Consider the following 19,382-nt stretch of genomic DNA (forward strand, 5'->3'; position numbering starts at 1 on the left):
AATCTCTAATTTAAAACTCTTATTTAAGAATACTACATGGCAATGAGAAAGAATGAAATCTGGCCATTTGTAGCCACGGGGATGGAACTCGAGGGTGTTATGCTAAGTGAAATAAGTCAGGCAGAGAAAGACAGAAACCATATGTTTTCACTGATATGTGGAACAGGAGAAACTTAACAGAGGACTATAGGAGAGGGGAAGGGGAAAAAATAGTTAAGGAGAGGGAGGGAAGCAAACCATAAGACACTCTTAAATACTGAGAACAAACCGAGGACTGATGGGGGGTGGGGGAGAGGGGAAAATGGATGATGGGCATGGAGGAGGGCACTTGTTGAGATGAGCAATGGGTGATATATGGAAACCAACTTGACAATAAACTATAAAAAAATAAAAGAAATAAAACTCCTATTTATCACAAATAGTAAAGAAGTTATGCTCTTGTTGCTCTTGATTTAGAAAGTCCTCATTACTCAATATATTTTGTTTTCTTTTTTTGTGTATTGTTCTCTTTTGAGAGAGTGCACGTGTGTGAGTAGGGAAGGGTAGAGGAAGATTGAGAGAGAGAGAGAGAGAGAGAGAGAGAGAGAGAGAGAGAATCTTAGCAAGCTCTATGCTCAGCTTGGACCCCGATTTGAGGCTTGATTCTATGATCCTGGGCTCATGATCCGAGCTGAAATTGAGAGTCGGACACTCACCGACTGAGTCATCCAGGTGTCCCCTCAATATATTTTTTAAGTAGAAAAAAATCACATAAATGTTTTTTTTAAAACAACTGTCAGCCAACTATTAGAATAGGAGAACACTGAGGGAATTGCCTCGCACACAAAGGAAATAAAATTTCAATGACTCTCAGGAATCTGGAATTTGACATAAAATAAATATTAAGAACATACGCTTTTCCGCAGTACAACAAAATCTCTTGAATTTTTTAGCCAGAGATAGGAATCTTAATTTTTATGGCATATTAATATTACATATTCTATACTTTATTATGAATAGACCAATCTTCTGACATATATACTTGAAAGTGAATACTTAAAGGTTTTAAAAACTAAGGATGCCCCTTTAAAATTTAAAACTTGTAGCAATTTTCCACCGGTTTCCACTGACTTGATGAAGTTAGCCAAAAATGGCCTAATAAATGCTTTTAGTCTATAACTGAACTCCTATTTTTTAGATAGTTTTTTAAATTTAATTTTAAATGACTCTCTCATTCACATTAAGAAAGTCTCATGATTTTCAAGCATGCTAGCTCTGTTTCTTTTTTAGAATCTTGTGGCCTCCAAGCCAGGAACTGACCATCACAATCCCAATTTAAAAAGAAAAGGATTTTGAAAATAGCCATCTTCCTGAAAGAGACTAGAATTCAATTTTCACCATGGCAGTTGGCAAAAGCTGATTTGCTGTACTCAGAAACTTAGAAATATACTGGAAAAATAAGTACGGCTCTTTGTTCCTTTTTCGTTATTGTCCATAACCTTTTGGAATTCTGAAAAATGCAGCGATGACAAAGTGCAAAAGAAAGAAGGGAGAGGAAACTTGGCTTTTTCTGGAGTAAGACACATCTGCTTAAACAGTCTACAGTGAGAGGTGGAAATTCAATCTTCTGCTGATGGTCAAACAGACTTACATAAACATATGTCAACGTCTGTGAATTCTAACATTCCACAGCTGCCTTTGAGAAAGCTCAGAGAGAGACCATGACCACATATATTCCATATGTACTAGGGGACCTTTCTTCTTAACACCTATGTCTTTCTCAGTTAAAACAAAAAGATTTAATTTGTTTTCAATTAAAAAAAAGGATGGATGAAAAATAAGAGGACTCAAGAAAAATTTAAAAAACAATGTCAGTATTAATTGTGATGTAGTATAATGTCACAAAATGAAATTGAGCCTGATAAAAGGCAAGTAGACTGCTCTGGGTTTACAAAAAATCATATCTAAAAAATAAAAAATAATAAAACATGTTAAAAAATCATGTCCAAAGATTATTTATCAACAAGATCCAGTCTCTTGAGGTCATTGAAAGCCAGAAGCAAATATCTCCTTTTCCTTCTCTTTCTGCCTCCTAGCTTTATTGACATTCTTTTCCCACTTATTTTTATCTAATGTGATTTTGTGGACATACTCTTTTTCTCCTTTCTATCTAATTGTAACAGAAATCTTCACTTTCTCTTGGTCTTTAATCTCTTTGGCTAGTTCTGATCACTTAGCAAAGAATATACAGCTAGTATTTGACTCATGATGTTGAAAATATTTGCAAGCCAACAGAGGTTTCAGAGCAATTCTAAATTTTAAATTTCCAACCAAGAAGAAATTCAACTTCTAGTGTGAATTTAAGGCAAACTAAATAATCTCAAATACTACTCTTTTTTAGAACTGTCTTATAAGTCATATGTAAATTCAGTGTATTATGTAAAATTTGTTTTAAATTTGTCACTTGGCCTCAAATTAGGTGATCAATTTTGTTTTAATTATACTGAAATTTGAGGTTATAGTTTTTAACTTAATCAGTTTTACTTGAGTGGGGAAAAATATCTAAACTGAATGCACAGGAGGCTGTAGAATCACAGCATGTGTTTTTTAAAAGAATCTTCTAAACTAAAATATCTTTGGGAGAAAAAAAACTTATCTAAATTTGTTTGATGGATCTGAGTTCTGAAAAAAAACTGTAGTGTTCATTTCTCATATAAATGAAAGTTGAGTTTATTTCCAACTTTATAGCTTTATTCTTTAGTATATTTTGGTATTTTAAACATAATATAAATAATTCAAACAGTTCCGGGGGATGTATAACATATATGACACATAATTATACATTAATGTAAATAAAAGCCCAATTTAAAAACAGAAACCCAGGGAAGGAAAAATAAGAAAAACAGAGGGGGAAGCAAACCATAAGAGACTCTTAAACACAGAGAACAAACTGAGTGTTGCTGGAGGGCAGTTGGGGGGGGATCGGTTAAATGGGCGATGGGCACTAAGGGGGGCACTTGTTAAGATGAGCACTGTGTGTTATATGTAAGTGACAAATCACTAAATTCTACTCCTGAAACCATCAGTACAGTATATGTTAACTAACTTGTTTTTAAATTGAAAAAACAAAAATAAAAATAGAAACCCAATATAGAATATGTGCTTCATTCAAAAGAAAATTGGGAAGCCCATTATTACATATGCTAACTACAGGCAACAAAGAATTTTCCTGAAATTATATCACATGTCTTTATATCAAGTGAAAACTATTAACTATTAAGTAATCACGTGACCAAGAAGTCCAAAGGGTGAATATTTTCAGATTACACTGTCACTTGAGCATCATCTTGGATATTCAGGGTAAGCCCCTACAGAGGGAGCAGCATGGCTGTCCAAGTCTCTGGATGAATGAAAGATGGAATTCTTGGGCTTAAAATAAATGCACAGTGATCTCTGCTGGATCTGACATCTCTTTGGACTGCAACTAACACTTTCCTGGTAGTTGGGGAGGAGGTAACCACTCCCACAGCTGTAAGGTCCCTGCATTCCTGAAAAGACTTCAAACACAAAGCAGAGACAGGAGTGTCTGAAATCACCATCGACCTGATCTCAAGCTGCTCTTCAGAATTCAGTGTGCAAAAACAAACTATGTTTACAGATAGAACTGGGGAGACAGACAGAGAGACAGAGAAGAGAAAATAAAATTAACTCCCTGGTGGTCAAACAAGGGTACATGAAATTAGCAACACATTCACTTGGGTCCTGTTTGCACGTATACTGTTAAGTTCTATTATTTAACTATTCGCAGCAAAAGTGTATCTTTGTTCCAAAAAAAATGACTGCCCTGGAGTCAGTGGTAATGCACCGGCTTTTGCTTTTTTGGATTTTTTGGTTGTTCGAGTTTAATTTTTGGTGCAGTCAAGTCAGTAGGGTAATACTTGCGGCATGGTAGATAATTCAAAAGAGACAAAAAATATGTACATGCCATGAGCAGTGATTTCCTTCCTACTCTCCACAACTACCAAAGTTCTTTCCCAGGGGCAACCACCATGTCAGGGTCTTGGCAAGCTTACTACAGATGCTCTGTGTAAACATAACCAAGTGTTTGTGTCTCTCTCCTCCTTTGTTTTCGTCAGGGGCGCCATGTTGTATATATACATGGTCTGCAAGCTGCTCCGTCAATTCATCTCTCTTGGGGACTGTTTCATATCAACACATCGAGAGCTGTCCAGTCCCTTCCAATAGGTATACTGCCTTCCTTTTTTTTTTTTTTTAAGTTTATTTACTTATTTTGAAAGAGATAGCATGAGTGGGGGAGGGGCAGAGTGAGAGGGGAAGAGATAGCAAGAGAGAATCCCAAGCAAGCCCTGCGCTGTCAGCATGGAACCTGATGCAGGACTCGAACCCACGAACCATGAGACCATAACCTGAGCCAAAGTCTGACGCTTAACCACCTGAGCCACCCAGGCATCCCTAGGTGTACTGCCTTCCAATGAATGATCACCTCCAAACGTATGTCTTACCGGGACCCCACTAATGGCCACACTTGAAGAACTTCTTCTTGGATTTCCATCTAAAACTTCAGCTTGTAGGCCAGCTTAAATTGTTCTGTCTAATTATTCTTTCTGCTTAAATTCCCGAATATCAGTTATTTAGTGAAACTGGAAAAACCTTACAGCTATTGAGTGAATGCAGTGCTTGGAGAAAACAGGGAGGAGGAAGCTGACTGCCAGTCCCCACGGTCTCAGTGCCTCCTTGGGGCCTAGCACTATTCACGTCATAAGCGCTTTACTTCGATCGCCAAATGCCATGATGTTCACTGGCTGAATGAATGAGGAAACGTGGAACCATGACCAAATATCGTGACCAGGGGGCCCCTAACGTGAAGCACATTCCTTAGCCAAGGATTCTGATCTGAACTCGGCGAAATCCTGTCTTAAGAGCAGTGTCTTCCTGGTCTGTCAGGCAGTTGGAAAGCCTATGGCAGCAGAAGGGAGTGTAGAAGAAACACATCCTAAATCATGAAGTGTGTTCCAGGCCTCCGCACAGGGTAGCAGCTTAACTGCAAATTCAGGAAAGCTGGGTTTATTATTAGAAAGCGAATTCTGTTCCACAGTGTTCTCACATTCCCCGAGTCAGGGACTATACGCATCCTTCAGGATCCCTTTGAATGCACAAAACAACAACCAAATGCTCTGCCTTCTGCAGGCCGCCTGTCTCCAAACAGCTATTTAAGGAAGGAGCTCCTGGGGTGCCTGGGTGGCTCAGTCAGTTGAGCGTCCGACTTCAGCTCAGGTCATGGTCTCATGGTTTGTGAGTTGGAGCGCGCACTGGGCTCCGTGCTGACAGCTCAGAGCCTGGAGCCTGCTTCGGATTCTGTATCTCCCTCTCTCTCTGCCCCACCCCTGTTCATGCTCTATCTGTCTCTCAAAAATAAATAAACATTAAAGAAATTTTTTAAAAAGGAAAGAGCTGTTCTTGGGGGTCGATGATTTCTGCAGGCCAAGATTTATCAGCTTGTCTTCGACACGAGCAAGCCCCAAAGGGTTGGCTTGGCTCCCTGAGGCCAGCCCTAACTTCTGGTTACGGTGGCATTGTTTTGAAGCACCCCAGACAAACATTTTCGTCCTCTTCTGTTTTATGGGGGTGTTGTAGTAGTGTGGTTGTTTTGCTTTAAATGCCTGGGCTGAACAGTTCAAGCAACCCCTAACACAATCAGCTGTTCTCCAAGGTTCTACTCACCTTATAAATAGAGAAATCACCAAGAGGGAGACCGCGAAGCACTTCCTCAGGAAGGGCCCATTCTTCTTCTGACGCTGGTGCATCTCTCCACCGCACCTGTTACAGCAACGGCACAGACCAAAGCAGAACCCTACCAGAGGCATCAGAATGACAAAGAGCAGTCCCAGGACAGCACAGATGATGACCCCGATTTCATAGTAGATAATCTGCAAGTCAAACAAAAGAAACAGCATGTCCTCTAACACAAAATAACAGGTAGAACATTCCACAATGTACTTGTTTTATTTTTTTTAACCTATTTGCCACCATGAGTTGAATCTTAATGTGTGTGTGTTTGTGTGTGTGCATTTCCATCTTGATGCTCCTTCTAGAAACAGAAGTAACAGAAGGGCGCCTGGGTGGCTCAGTCGGTTAAGCAGTTAGGCGTCTGACTTTGGCTCAGGTAACGATCTCACAGTTTGTGAGTTTAAGCCCCACGTCGGGCTCTGTGCTGACAGCCCAGAGCCTGGAGCCTGCTTTGGATTCTCTCTCTCTCTGCCCCTCCCCTGTTCATGCTCTGTCTCTCTCTCTCTCTCTCAAAAATAAACATTAAACAAAAATTTTTTTAAAGAAGTAACAGAGATTGGAGTTGTCAGAATATGGAACCAAGCCATTACTATCTTCTTTCAACCCACAGTAAAATGTCCAGATGCAGGGTCAAGTTGCAAATGGCTTACTTTAAACCCCAAGAGTATTTTGCTTGTTTTTAAATGGTGCAACAAATTATGGCAGAAATACTTACATTATGAATAATCTACAGGAAAGGATGCTTTTCACCAGGAAGATAGGACCAGTAGAAGTTATGAAGGATTCAAAGTAGTTCAGATCGGATCAATTAATGACAAACTCATAGTTACAAAAGAATCTGGAATATATCTAAATTTAAGAAAAAAGGCTCAGACTTTCTGAGTCAGACATGTTAATCACCAGGCACTCACTTTGTTTTCTCTATCCATATGCTGGGAGTAATAATATATACCATGTAAGGTCATTGTGAACATTACAGATAATGTCTGATCAGTGATAATGTGTCAGGGGAAGTATGTGGCCACAGCAGACACTTAATAAATGGTTGTTTCATGCCGTGTGGGTGAGGCTGGGCTTGTCAGCCCGTGTCTCAGACAGTTCCCTGCGTTCCTAGGAACCAGCACGGCTTCTAGATACAATCATGTGACCTTAATATATTTTGATAATCACTGCTGGCTTTATTCTGGGATAAAAAAAAAAAGTTAATGCAACCAGATGACAAAACTTGGGCTTATTCCAATTCATGTATACAGTTACTCATGTTTCCATAAAGCAAGACATTTTTTAAAGAATGACAATTACAGTCTGGCTGTTTACAACTAATGGACCAGCTAGCTAACAACAGACTGAAGCCAAGCTGAGCGAAGTAAAACAAAGCACAAGTGTTGTTCCTAGAAATGAATGTGAGGTCTTAGCACTGAACTGAGAGTCAGAAGACCTGCTTTAAATTACATAGGGGGCTTCTTCCCTAAACCGGAATTAGCATTAATGTCATAAGCACATTGTGAGGGTCAGAACATTAAACGATTTAATGTGAAAACAGCCAGCCAAGTACTCAGCACACAGCAAATATTCAATCAATATTAGTTAAGTCTGTGGATAAATGCTTAAGAGTACTGAAGTGCACACGGCACCTGATATTATCTACTTTGAGATTAAGGATAAAATGCTAAAAAAATAAAAGTGTTTGAAGTTTGCTGCACTCATCAAGTACATGTTCCTGCTTAAACTCAGCCCTAACTCATGGCCACAGAGAGTCATTACTTACTGATGCTTGCAACCTGCCCTTGAGGGACCGTATCATCGGCCAATTGTGATACTCTAAACTCTTATTTCTCTAGTTTCCTATCATTTCCCAGTAAATGATCTAAATTATTTAGTATTTTTAAAGGGACTGAAAATCCTTTCCGAATCCAGGAGATACTGACCTCAAACGCAGGATAGAAGGGGTTTTGAAATGTTCTAAATGCACTATGTCTAGATCCAAGTACAAATTTCACACTTTATACACAACCTTTCCAACATTACTGACTCAGTATAATGTCAAACAGTATCAGGAATAAGACACGTCATTTCAAGAGTTCGCTTCTGGGCTAAAGTCTGGCCAAGGTCTGGCAAAGACCTAACTGAGTTTGTGATACACCAGGATCGCCAGAATGCTTTGTGGATTACGAGAGAAGGTCAAGATTGAAATTTGCTGAGGTGGGTCGCTATTGTTAGGTGAAGTACTAAAACTGAAAGAGAAGACTGATGATGATTTCGTACACAGAAATGAAACAAGCCATTTAAAAAAACCATCACAACGGAGATGACAGTGGAACAACAGAAAGTTCTAGCAGACGCATCCCGTGCCCCTGGGCTTTAGAAACACAAGAAACAGCAAACGAGGACTTTACCTTCAGGGTCAAGACTACATTTTCTGGCTGTGGAAGTCAAGGCAGTGGAGGAGTTGAGGAGAGTAAGGCAGAAGCAGCATGCATCAAGAAAACAGAAAAAGTTACATGAGCGATTAACCACAACTGAGAACATTCATATTCCATAGACAGCAAATCAAGTGAGAGGTTGATCCGCACAAGACGGGAACAGAAAACTTGAGTGTTTATTAGAGAAACAACATGTGAGAAACAGTCAGGTCTGGAATTTACATCTGCAATGTACATTTGGATTTCCTGAAAGGTTCTAATCAGGATGCTAATCAGGTGTGGACAGAGTGGAGGAAATGAGAGGGAAAGTGACACAGGATTAACACAGGAACCATGTGGTCTTCAACACGACAGAAGATTAGCAGCTGCCTAGAACCCCAGCCAAAGGCAACAGTTTCCAAAGTGTCCTTTCTAAACTGAGAATCGAACAAGTGCCCTCCTCCATGCACTTGTTGGGAGGAGCACTGGGTGTAATATGGAATCCAACTTGACAATAAACTATGAAAGAAAAAAAAGTAATAAGGGGCGCCTGGGTGGCTTAGTTGGTTAAGCGTCCGACTTTCGCTTGGGTCACGATCTCGCGGTTCGTGGGTTCGAGCCCCGCGTCGGGCTCTGTGCTGACTGCCAGCTCAGAGCATGGAGCCTGTTTCAGTCTGTGACTCCCTCTCTCTCTGACCCTCCCCTGCTCACACTGTCTCTCTCTCTCCTAAAAATAAATAAAACATTTTTAAAAAAAGTAGTAAACTGAGAATCGACTGGGGTCATTCTCTTGCTTACCTGCATTTCCTGGATTCCCATGATGTTTAATTCAAACCTCTTAATGTGCTCCCATTATTTAATGCTGGCTTCATACCCTGTTCTTCTTGGCCATTCTAGTCCTAAGAAGAAGTCTCATGCTCCCTCTTTCTGCTTTGAGCTACTTGGAGCTGCCCTCTTGTCCAGAATATTATTCCCTTCATTCCTCTGCTCATGAGACTCAAGTCTGCCTGGAAGTTGCTTACCCCTGGAAATCTGTCTTGATAACCAAATCTGGGTTTGCTTTCATCCCTACTTTCTGCTGCCCTGGAGCCCACGCTTGCCCTTTGCCAGCATTTGCTCCCATAGGAGCCCTGCCTGGGCCATGCTGTTTGCTCCCAGAGAGTAGGAACCATGTGGTCACGCTCACCATTCTCTGGCAAGCGCTCACCTGGTGTGCAACAGGTGCCCAGGAGGAATCAGGTAAACTGATTAACTGAGGGAGTTCCCTCCACGGTGGTCCAGAGATGGGGATGGACCACCCTGCAGTGAAACAGAAAAAGTAAGATGCAGTGAGTCTCCCGTGAGGTGAGCGTTGCCCTTTTTGTGGGCAGAGGTGGGTGGTATGTATTTAAGAGGGGACAAAGTTACTACAGTATTGCTGTTATGGTGGGTGTTAAATGTCCTTGGGTGGCAAAATAAAAATTAGGCTCTATGTCATCCCCTGGATTACTTTTTTGAAACTGTGTAGTCTGGGAAATCCGAAAGTTTAGAAACTGTCGCTTTCGGTAGCAGATTTTCACAGATGTGACAGAGCCTTTGTGATATTAGTATCTGTTAAATGAGGCATCCAAAGTGTGGGGGTGGGCAGCTCGGATACACATGCCGCCAGGGTCACATGGGGCATCATGAATGACCCCAGACTCCCTTCCTGGGCAGGGACCCCAAAGGCTTGTTGCTTCCCCAACTTACCACCATAAGCACCTCACAGTGTGCGTTAAAAACACTGACTTCGGGCTCCTTCCCTAGAGTGGGTATCAGGAGATTTGGGTAAAATCAGAAATCTGTCTTTTTTTATTTTTAATTTGTTTTTATTTAAAAAAAATTTTTTAAATGTTTTTATTTATTTCTAGGAGAGAGAGAGAGACAGCGTGAGCAGGGGAGGGTCAGAGAGAGATGGAGTCACAGACTCTGAGACAGGCTCCAGGCTCTGAGCTGGCAGTCAGCACAGAGCCCGACGCGGGGCTCGAACCCACGAACCGCGAGATCAAGACCTAAGCGAAAGTCGGACGCTTAACCGACTAAGCCACCCAGGTGCCCCAGGAATCTGTCTTTAAACGAAGCCCCACGTCATGGCTATGATCAGGTGGGTTTGGGACACCTGCTTTCAGCTCCAAGGCACATTGTGCTGGCTGGGGCCCATCCACCTGCAACAATCAGCTGATTCTTTGGTATTTAATATTCTCACCCAGGAGTCAGTCTGGTCTCATGTATTTGATGCGGTGCCAAACCCGCCCCCCCCGCCCCGGCCACCACAGTGGAGCTGGGTGAAACTACTTCACCTCTTCCTTGTTCGTGCTGGCTGCCACACAGTATAAGGTTATTATTGTGCGGTGCAGCAGTATTGTGGGGAAACAGTTCACAGCAGCGAACCTGGCCGTGCCACTTTGTGTCGGTGATCCCCCACTCCAATTAATTACCCATTATCGTCACCCAGGACCTTTTGATAAATATCAACAACCAGCCAGCCCTGACCCGTTACATCAGAATCCCTGGGGGATGGGCCTAGGCTAGCACGGGCCTAGCATGTTGCCAATGCTACTCTGAGCCTTGGTTACCTTAGTGACGGAATCTGGATAAGCAGAGGCCCTATTTTATGCAGTTTTTCAAGGACAACAAGAAAAAATGGTGAGAAGCAACATGTTTAGCGGCTTATTCTGTTCTAAACACTTTGCATATACTACTTAGTGTATGTTAGGTGGGGTCATACATTTGAAGTGCTTAGAGCCGGGTCTCCCAGGGTCACGCTCAATCATTCAGTCATCATCATCACAATAAGAAGAAGTAATAATCAATACGTGGTAGCATTATTCCCATCCCTCAGCGCCAGCAAGCCCCAGACACCATCCTGGGCACAGACTGCCGTGAACTGCTTGCTCTGTAAGTGCTTCTGAGATCCCTAGAAGGTACTTCTCTTACTGGGGAAGGAGAGCGTGTTCTTACAGGTAGCATGTCACGCTCTCCTGGAGGACAGGAACCAAGGAGCTCATTCACTTACCTTTCTCAGACACGCAGGGTGGGTTCCAAATACCGCAAACCCATCTGGAATGATGACCTGACATTTCCTAAGTGCCAAATCGATATCCAGTGACTGTTAGCACTGGTGAGGTCATGAAAAGCAGTAGGGATGAGGCCCTGGCCCAGCACCTGCCCCCAGAGGAAGCTTCAAGAAAGGGAAAGGTAGAGGAGCCTGGGTGGCTCAGTCAGTTAGGCATCCCACTTCAGCTCAGGTCATGATGTCACAGTTCGTGAATTTGAGGCCCATGTCGGGCTCTGTGCTGACAGCTCGGAGCCTGAAGCCTGCGTCAGAGTCTGTGTCTCCCTCTCTCTCTGCCCCTCCCCTGCTCACAGTCTGTCTCTCTCTCAAAGATAAACAAACATTAAAAAATTTAAAAAAAGAAAGGGAAAGGTAATAACTGAGGAACGAAATGAAGGAGGAGGATACAAACCAGCTAACCAAGAGGCAGCCAACCAAGAGGCAGGAGTGGGGATGGACCGTGGCCTCCAGGAAACGAATGTAGGAGGTCGTCACACAGAAGCTGTCCGTTCTGACTGACAGGGATGAAATGATGGAGGTGGCGGCGGGTGGGGGGGTGTTCTGGGACAACTGTCCCCCAGAAAGGTTTCTAGAGGTGTGGGGGCACTTAGGGGTTGTTGGTGGGAAGCCATCTACCTAAACTGCCCCCATTCTTTAAAGACAGGAATTGTGCTCTTTTATTTCATTGAGGGGGCACCACCGACAAGCTGCTGAGGGGCTCTCTCTGCAGAACTCCATGTGAGCTGGGAGGAGGGAGAGGCCACGCTGTTCCCCTTGGATTTCAGTCAGCCAGCGTGCAGAGAATCTGGGAAGACCCCCCCCCCCCCCCCCCCATGCTCGGATCCCTGAGGGAATTACACTCAGGTGCTTGGCACGGCTCAGGCCGTATCTGTAGTGTGGAACTTGGCACACGCTGAGTGCGCAAATGAGTTGCCTGTGTCATCTCTACCTTAACACCTCTAGTGAAGACAGACTATTCCTGTAAAGTCTAAATGGGTTAATACTTGTAAATCATGAACAAGGGCACCCGCCTCACAGCATGCTATAGAGACACTACTAACCTGGGGTTGGGAGAGCTGTTTCTCGGATTTCCACGGCTTCATTTGCCTCATCCTTACTTTCCCTCAAGGCTCCATTAATTTCAAATCCTATTCCCCTCCTGAACTTCGTTTCCACCAGACCATTTCTTCCCAGGGTTAATTACCCACTGTAATATTTTATGGTTTAATAAATAAAAGACACAGCACTGAGGTTGTCACGGTTTCTCATAACGTTTTTTCATAACAGCTCCACATACTCGCGTGAGCTGTGGCTTCCAAATTAGTCCAAACAGTGCAGTGGCTGGGGCTGAGCTGAATTTTCGTTGGTGATGCATTTGTAGGTTTGGAGTTAGACTGGTCCGGGTATGGATCCTAGCTTCACTGTTTAGTCACTGGGTGACCTTGGGCAAGTTCCCCAGCCTCTCCGAGCACGGGATTTTCATGCACGTGCAGCTCAGAAATACTTCTGCCTCGGATTGGTGTCATTGTGAGGATTAGAAACAATGTCAAGCTCATAAGCCAGTGTTGGCCCAAGGTGGACAAGCAATGGTGGCTGTTGTTACTACAGAGAGGATGATGACTCCATGTAAGTTTCGGAAGCACAACGGAGCAGCTTTGTGCTTTGAGCCCAGTGCTCATAAAGTAAGGCTGTATCTCTCATTTATGCTACCTGCTTGAAGTCTCTGTTTGTTTATATATATATATTTTTTTAATTTTTTTTTAATGTTTTATTTATTTCTAGGAGAGAGAGAGACAGCGTGAGCAGGGGAGGGTCAGAGAGAGAGGGAGTCACAGACTGAAACAGGCTCCAGGCTCTGAGCTGGCAGTCAGCACAGAGCCTGACGCGGGGCCCGAACCCACGAACCGCGAGATCATGACCTAAGCGAAAGTCGGACGCTCAACCGACTAAGCCACCCAGGCGCCCCTGTTTGTTTATATTTTTAATATTAAAAAAAAATCTTTTTTAGAGAAAGAGAGCATGAGTGGGGGGAGAGGGGCAGAGGGAGATGAAGAGAGAATCTTAAGCAGCCCTGATGTGGAGGGCTCGATCCCACAACCCTGGGATCATAACTTGCACCAAAATCAAGAGTCAGATGCTCAATGGGCTGAGCCACCCAGGCACCCCAGTGTGGTCTCAGTTTAAATGCCAGCTCTAGCGGGGTGCCTGGGTGGCTCAGTCGGTTAAGCATCCAACTTCGGCTCAGGCCATGATCTCATGGTTGGTGGGTTCGAGCCTCGAATCGGGCCCTGTGCTGACAGCTCGGAGTCTGGCGCCTGCTTTGGATTCTGTGTCTCCCTCTCTCTCTGCCTCTCCTCTGTTCATGCTCCATCTCTCTCTCTATAAAAAATAACTAATAAAAACCAAAAGAAGTAAAAAATAAATAAATGCCAGCTCTACCACAGAGACTTTCCCTGATGTCCAAGGCACAAAACCACTCTCCCTCTTCTGAACATTCACATCCACGGCCCTTTATCAGAACTTCTTACATGATCCCTCCACCTTACAGTCCAGCTATTGACGTCATTAGTCTGCTGGACCTGCCTTCAGGAAGTGCCACAGACCAGAGTGTTTAAATAACAGAAAGGTATTTCCTCACAGTTCTAGGGCCTGCAAGTCTGAGATCAAGGTGTGGGAAGGTTTGGTCTTTTCTGAGGCCTCTCTCCTTGGTTTGCAGATGGCTGTCTTCTCCCTGCTTCCTCACATGGTCTTTTCTTTGTGCGTATCTGTGTCCTAATCTCCTCTTCTTATAAAGATACCAGTCAGACTGGATTAGGACTCACTAATCACCCCATTTTAAGCTAATTACCCCTTGTAATGACACTATGTCTAAATACAATCCCTCTCTGAGATGCCGGGCTTACAACTTCAACATATGAATTTGGGGCACAATTCAGCCCGTAACATCCATGTGTATATCTTATCCCATGACCTCCCTTTCGCCAGCTGAGAGTTGGTGGAGTAATGGACACGCTTTCACATGTTTGTCTCTACCATGCATTGCTCCTAACCAGCACTCTGTAAAATGAATACATGAAAGAGAGAGTATAAAAAAAAAAAATGTCAAGGAGGAGAAGGGGCCAAGGATCTTAAAATTCTGATTTTAACTTTCAGCTGAAGTATAAAAAGGAGGCAGTTCTGTGAAAGGGAGTCATGTTTCCCTTCCAAAGTCAGGCCTCAGCCCTTGGAACAAAAGGTCTGCTGAATGCTTCTGAGCCTTCTGAAGTGAGTTCACTGACAGAACACTCAGCTGGGAGGTCACTGGCCCAGCGGCCCAGGCTCCTCCGCCGTCTGAGAACTCACCAGAAGAGGAAATGCTCAACTCAGGGCGAAGAAAGCTGAGAAGTCTCCCCAAGGCCCCTCGCCTGGCCAGACCTTACCTGTGTGACTGCAGTAATTAGGAAGCCAGTAGGCACTGGTCAGTGTGGAAGACGCTGCCGGTGTCTCCACACCCTTCAGGCCTCAGTCATCTCCATGTGCTTCCTCAAGCTTCCGGCTCCTGGCATCTTTAACTCTGTGCTCGAAGGCTTTTTCTGGTACCATGGAAGGTCAGAAGTGCTTCGGCATTAACACGGTCCCCCACCCCCACACCACCCCTAACCTGTGCCCCTTCAGTCTTAAAGCTCTCTCACCCTTCCCAGGGACTAATTTGGACGCTGGAGTTTTGCACCACTTCCCCAGCAATTCTACAGGATGAAGCTTCCGTTGCCCCTTGAGGCAGGTGGTATAATGCCACACCCTTTCCAGACTGCTCTCTCTCCTTCCTATTACCTCTCCACTTCCTGGCCAGTGTCCCCTGCACTTTCCAAACAGATGCAGTAGCCATGAGTCCTTGGCTCAGGGTCTGCTTCAGAGGACTCTAACTCAACACACTCGGCATACGTCAGACGACAACCAGTCAGAGAGCCTCCCTCCCAAGGTGCCTGGTTTCTCCAATGTGTCTGCCTAACCAAATACCTCTTCCTTGGACAGCAGTGGAAAATGTGACCCAAGCCCCCATGTAGAGGGGAATTCAGGTCATTCATGAGTGCTCAGTGCTGTCTCCTCTCTCCACTTGACCCCCATGCTAATGGGTTTGGTCCATTTGCAAAGGCACCCGAGGTGGAGAGGAGATCAGGCACCAGGGAGATCCCCAATTTTACAGGAGCTCCAAATCTAATACCAAGCCAGCCATAAAGGACTAGGTCAACTAAGAATCCCACCATGGGTAGTGGCAACCCAGCTCTGGCTCGTACTTACTGGGCTGCCCTAGAGTCACCTCAAGGTCTCAGGGCTCCATCCTCTGAGGCCTGGACCAGGCGAAGCACAGCTCCCACCCATTCTCTGGCAGAATCTAGTTGGCATCCAGGCCAGGCTGCTAATGGCACACTAATTTTCAAAATCGACATAAAAGCAACAGTCATTTTGTTCTGCTCAGAGATACAGGCCGACATCAGCAACCATGTCTGGGAGACATGGGAAGCCACTGGCATTTCATAATGAAAATGTTTTTCCACGGTACTAGGGAAGGCAGGGAAGGCTGTGAGCGCTAGGGAGAAAATGATTCATGCAAATGGTTTTTAGATAAGGCTTTCCTCTCTGGCATCTGTGTTTGGTTTCTCTTGGGTATCATTTTATTGCAAATTGAGACTATGAGGCACTGTCACTACAGCATCTGAGGTAACCATTCACTGGGCAAGAGACCACTGCCCTCCCCATACATTGTCCCCACCCGACCAGGACACGGTCATTCACGTAGGCTGTGCTGGCCATTGAAGAATGTCCACCATATGTCTGCTTTTATTGTTCTCCTGATAACCACCTTCATGCCCGGGAAGGAAAGGACAAAGTGCCTGATTCTTCAGCCTGACAAACAGGTTCAACTATTTTTTTAAATTACCCTAACATTCAATGCCACAAACACCTGTCTGTTTATTTCACTGGCAACCCGCACTCGTCGTAAACCAAAACCAAAATACACTCTTCTGTTTAGGTAGGTCTATCATAGATGCAAATGGAATGAATGAGTAGCACCTTGGTATTCAGCAGAGGCATGCAAGTTCCCTTCATACTTTCTGAAAATACCATCTGCTCATATTAGTGAGCGTTCAGCATCCCAGCTCACCTTCCTTCCTCTCTACTCTTTCATACCTTGTCCTGGTGACTCCCATTGTCCCCGAAGCCTGGGATGCCAGCAAAGCCACCTCCCCACTGGCTTCAGCCCTCCTTACCCTTTTTTTATGACAAGCCCCCAAATCACTTTTTATGGAAGAGCTCCTAGTCAGAATTAATTATTTTTACCTAGTTCCTCTTCCTGTTTTTTATAAATCTACTTATTTCCTTCTTCTCCCTCTCCTTCTTTAAACAATTAGGTATGGTTTCTGCCATCTGGCTCTTCGCCTCCTGAGATCAAGGGCTATTTTCCTTATCTCTAGCCCAAGCAACAGCACACACAGAGCTCTCAATAAGCCTGTTCCAATGTGAAGTTGCTTTTTAACAAACTGTATTTTAAAACAAAGAACACATCCCTGTTTCTAGAAATGTTCAAATAATTCTATTTAGTCTGGGAGTTCCCCTCCCTTAGCTAAAAAAAAAAATTACCCTATCGCTTCCCTTAAGGAAATTTCTGTTTTTAAATACTGAAATACATCCAGCTTGAGAGGTGAACGTTTCTTCAAATGCTACTTTTGGAATTTCTGCTTTAGTTCATATGGGATTTATAAGATGCTTCAATATTCCATAAAAGTTTTTAGTCAAAAAATATTACAAAGTTCACAGATGAACTGACTGCTTAAAGATTTACGTTCAAGTCAACCAAAATTTTATTCATACTTATTTTTACTGAGAAATGTATCAATAAAAATTACCTTCTCATAATCAGTTGAGAAGTCAAACTTCTTCTGCAGAATTTTTCTTAAAATATCTGGAGGGAAAAGTCACAAAAGAATAGCAAGATTACTTTCACAGTAAAAACACAAAATGCAGATTTAGAAAATAAACTCTACATATACTTACAAATCATTGTACCCCTATGTAGTAGTCTTATCTTTTTATTTCTATTTCTTAAAGTAGGTAAATAATTAAGCTAATGAGGCTCTAACCAGAAGCAAAGAATGGAGAGCAAATATTTTTGACCTACTATTTTGCCAGAGGTAGAATTAGACAGTCACCATTTTGAAGAGTTTTCAATTTCTCACAAGACACCTGATATTTACCAGGATATACATCATCAATAAATTACTGATAAAATGTTACACCAAAATTGCTGACTCTTCATTTTTTGGAACTACAAATGCAACTTATTCTTTAATAATTCCACATTTACATAATATTTTACAAATAAAAACACCTTACAAATAATCCAAGCAGTGTATGAAAACCTGAAATAATACGCAAAATGGGATTTTCCCCTCCATGTTCATTTAGGACTTTTTCGAATTTTCATATAGGTTACGATCCACCTCTTATTCTGACTCACCAATCTAGAAATGATATGATATGACTGATGCCCAGACAGAGAGAAACACTTGTCTAAAATTTGTGATGCATGAAGAGGCCAGACCAAGGCCCAGATGAGTCTTCCTTTTTCTGCCCCAAGGTCCTTCCCACTGCACATTGTAGTTCGCCCCAGGAATGAGCTTCTGGAACGCTGTGGCTATATCCTGTACACATCACTTCTAAAGTGTGCTACAAGGGGAGCAAAGGAAAACTGTTGCGAATCCTTTTTTAAAGCAAGAAGCGCAGATCTGCACACCAGAAAACAAAGCAAGCCACCTCCCCACGGGGCTTTCTGGAAAACAACTCCCCACCTGCACAGAGCGAACTAAATGCAGCAGATCTTTAAAAGGTGAGCTGCAGGAGAAGGGATCAAACTGGTAGGTTTGGGATGCTTACTCTAGCCCTAGGATACTGGGAACCCTAGTTATTCATTCCTCCAAGGGAAATCGGGGTGACCCGAGGATGGGAGAAACCTGAGTCTGCCCAACCCCACAGATCTCCTCTAGCCTTGAACTAGTCACTTTGCTTTGGTTTGTTTTACAGATTAGGCTTCTGTTCTAGATTTCATTGGATCGAAGCGTCCACCGATGATTTTATTTTAATTGGGAACCATCCATTTATTAAAATATATTTAATGACACAGGTGATGCTCCTGTGTTGCATTTTGGGGTCTTGATCTAGTTAAGAGTTGGGATGGAGTCCGAGCGCCACTACTTTTCACAGTGTCGCCTCCTGGGTGAAGAATCACCTGCCACAAGCATCTTCATCTGCAAATCGGGATGACATTAGTCTCCACCCTCAAAGGACTACTTCGAGTTAAGTGAAATAATGCAGACAAAGGAAAACAGTACAGGGCCTGGCACATAGTGGGCACTCGGTGTATGCTGTGGTAACTGCTCCGTGAAAGGGCTTAGGAAATGTCTGCTGCAAAGCAGTACGCACAGTAAGTGTTGCATGGAAGGCGTTCTTGTGGCCACAAAATATCCATTCACTTGTCTCATATTTATAAAACCCAAACAAAGCAACCAAAATGAAAATTTTGAGTTTCTTCTGGGGAACTGCTCCCTCCTTCCCCTCAGGTCATACTGACCAGGTAAGCGGTGAGCCCCGTCTCAGAAAGATGCATCCTCACTGGCCTCAGTGGGCAGATGTCTAACCGTGGTCCGTGAACCCTTTGGAACCCTCAAGATATGTTGAGGGTGCCCACGAGGAGGAAGCAGAAGATGTGATTTGCCTTTTCACTGTGTTGATATTTGTACTCAGAGTGCAAAAACAATGGTGGTGACAAGATGGCTGTGATTTAGCAGGAATCACACGGTATCTATTATATTCTTCACTGCCACGGACTTATGGAAAATGGAAGCCAAGTTATGAGAATGATCTTGACGATTATTAAAATCATAGTGTCTGACTTCAGCTCAGGTCATGATCTCACAGTTTGTGGGTTTGAGCCCTGCCTCGGGCTCTTTGCTGTCAGTGCAGAGCTGTTTTGCATCTTCTGTCCCCTACTCTCTCTGCCCCTCCCCAGCTCACTCACTTGCACTGTCTCTCTCAAAACTAAATAAACATTTTTTAAAAAGAGAATAATCTTGATGGAGCATTGA

General features: G+C 43.5%; 1 protein-coding gene across 3 annotated transcripts in view; it reads right to left on the bottom strand.

Annotated features, from left to right (window-relative positions):
- The window catches only part of PROM1 (prominin 1), a 112,349-nt gene that overhangs the window by 51,065 nt on the left and 41,902 nt on the right, over window positions 1-19,382 (bottom strand). For all 3 annotated transcript variants that reach the window (XM_039241561.1, XM_039241563.1, XM_039241562.1), the window contains exons 3-4: window positions 17,148-17,203; window positions 5,722-5,927 (exon numbers count right to left, since the gene is read on the bottom strand). In XM_039241561.1, the coding sequence (XP_039097492.1) occupies window positions 5,722-5,927; window positions 17,148-17,203 (262 nt within the window). The remainder of the gene's footprint in view (window positions 1-5,721; window positions 5,928-17,147; window positions 17,204-19,382) is intronic.

This window comes from Hyaena hyaena, unplaced genomic scaffold, assembly GCF_003009895.1.
Source record: "Hyaena hyaena isolate Hyena2069 unplaced genomic scaffold, ASM300989v1 scaffold_195, whole genome shotgun sequence".
Classification (NCBI taxonomy): Eukaryota; Metazoa; Chordata; class Mammalia; order Carnivora; family Hyaenidae; genus Hyaena; species Hyaena hyaena.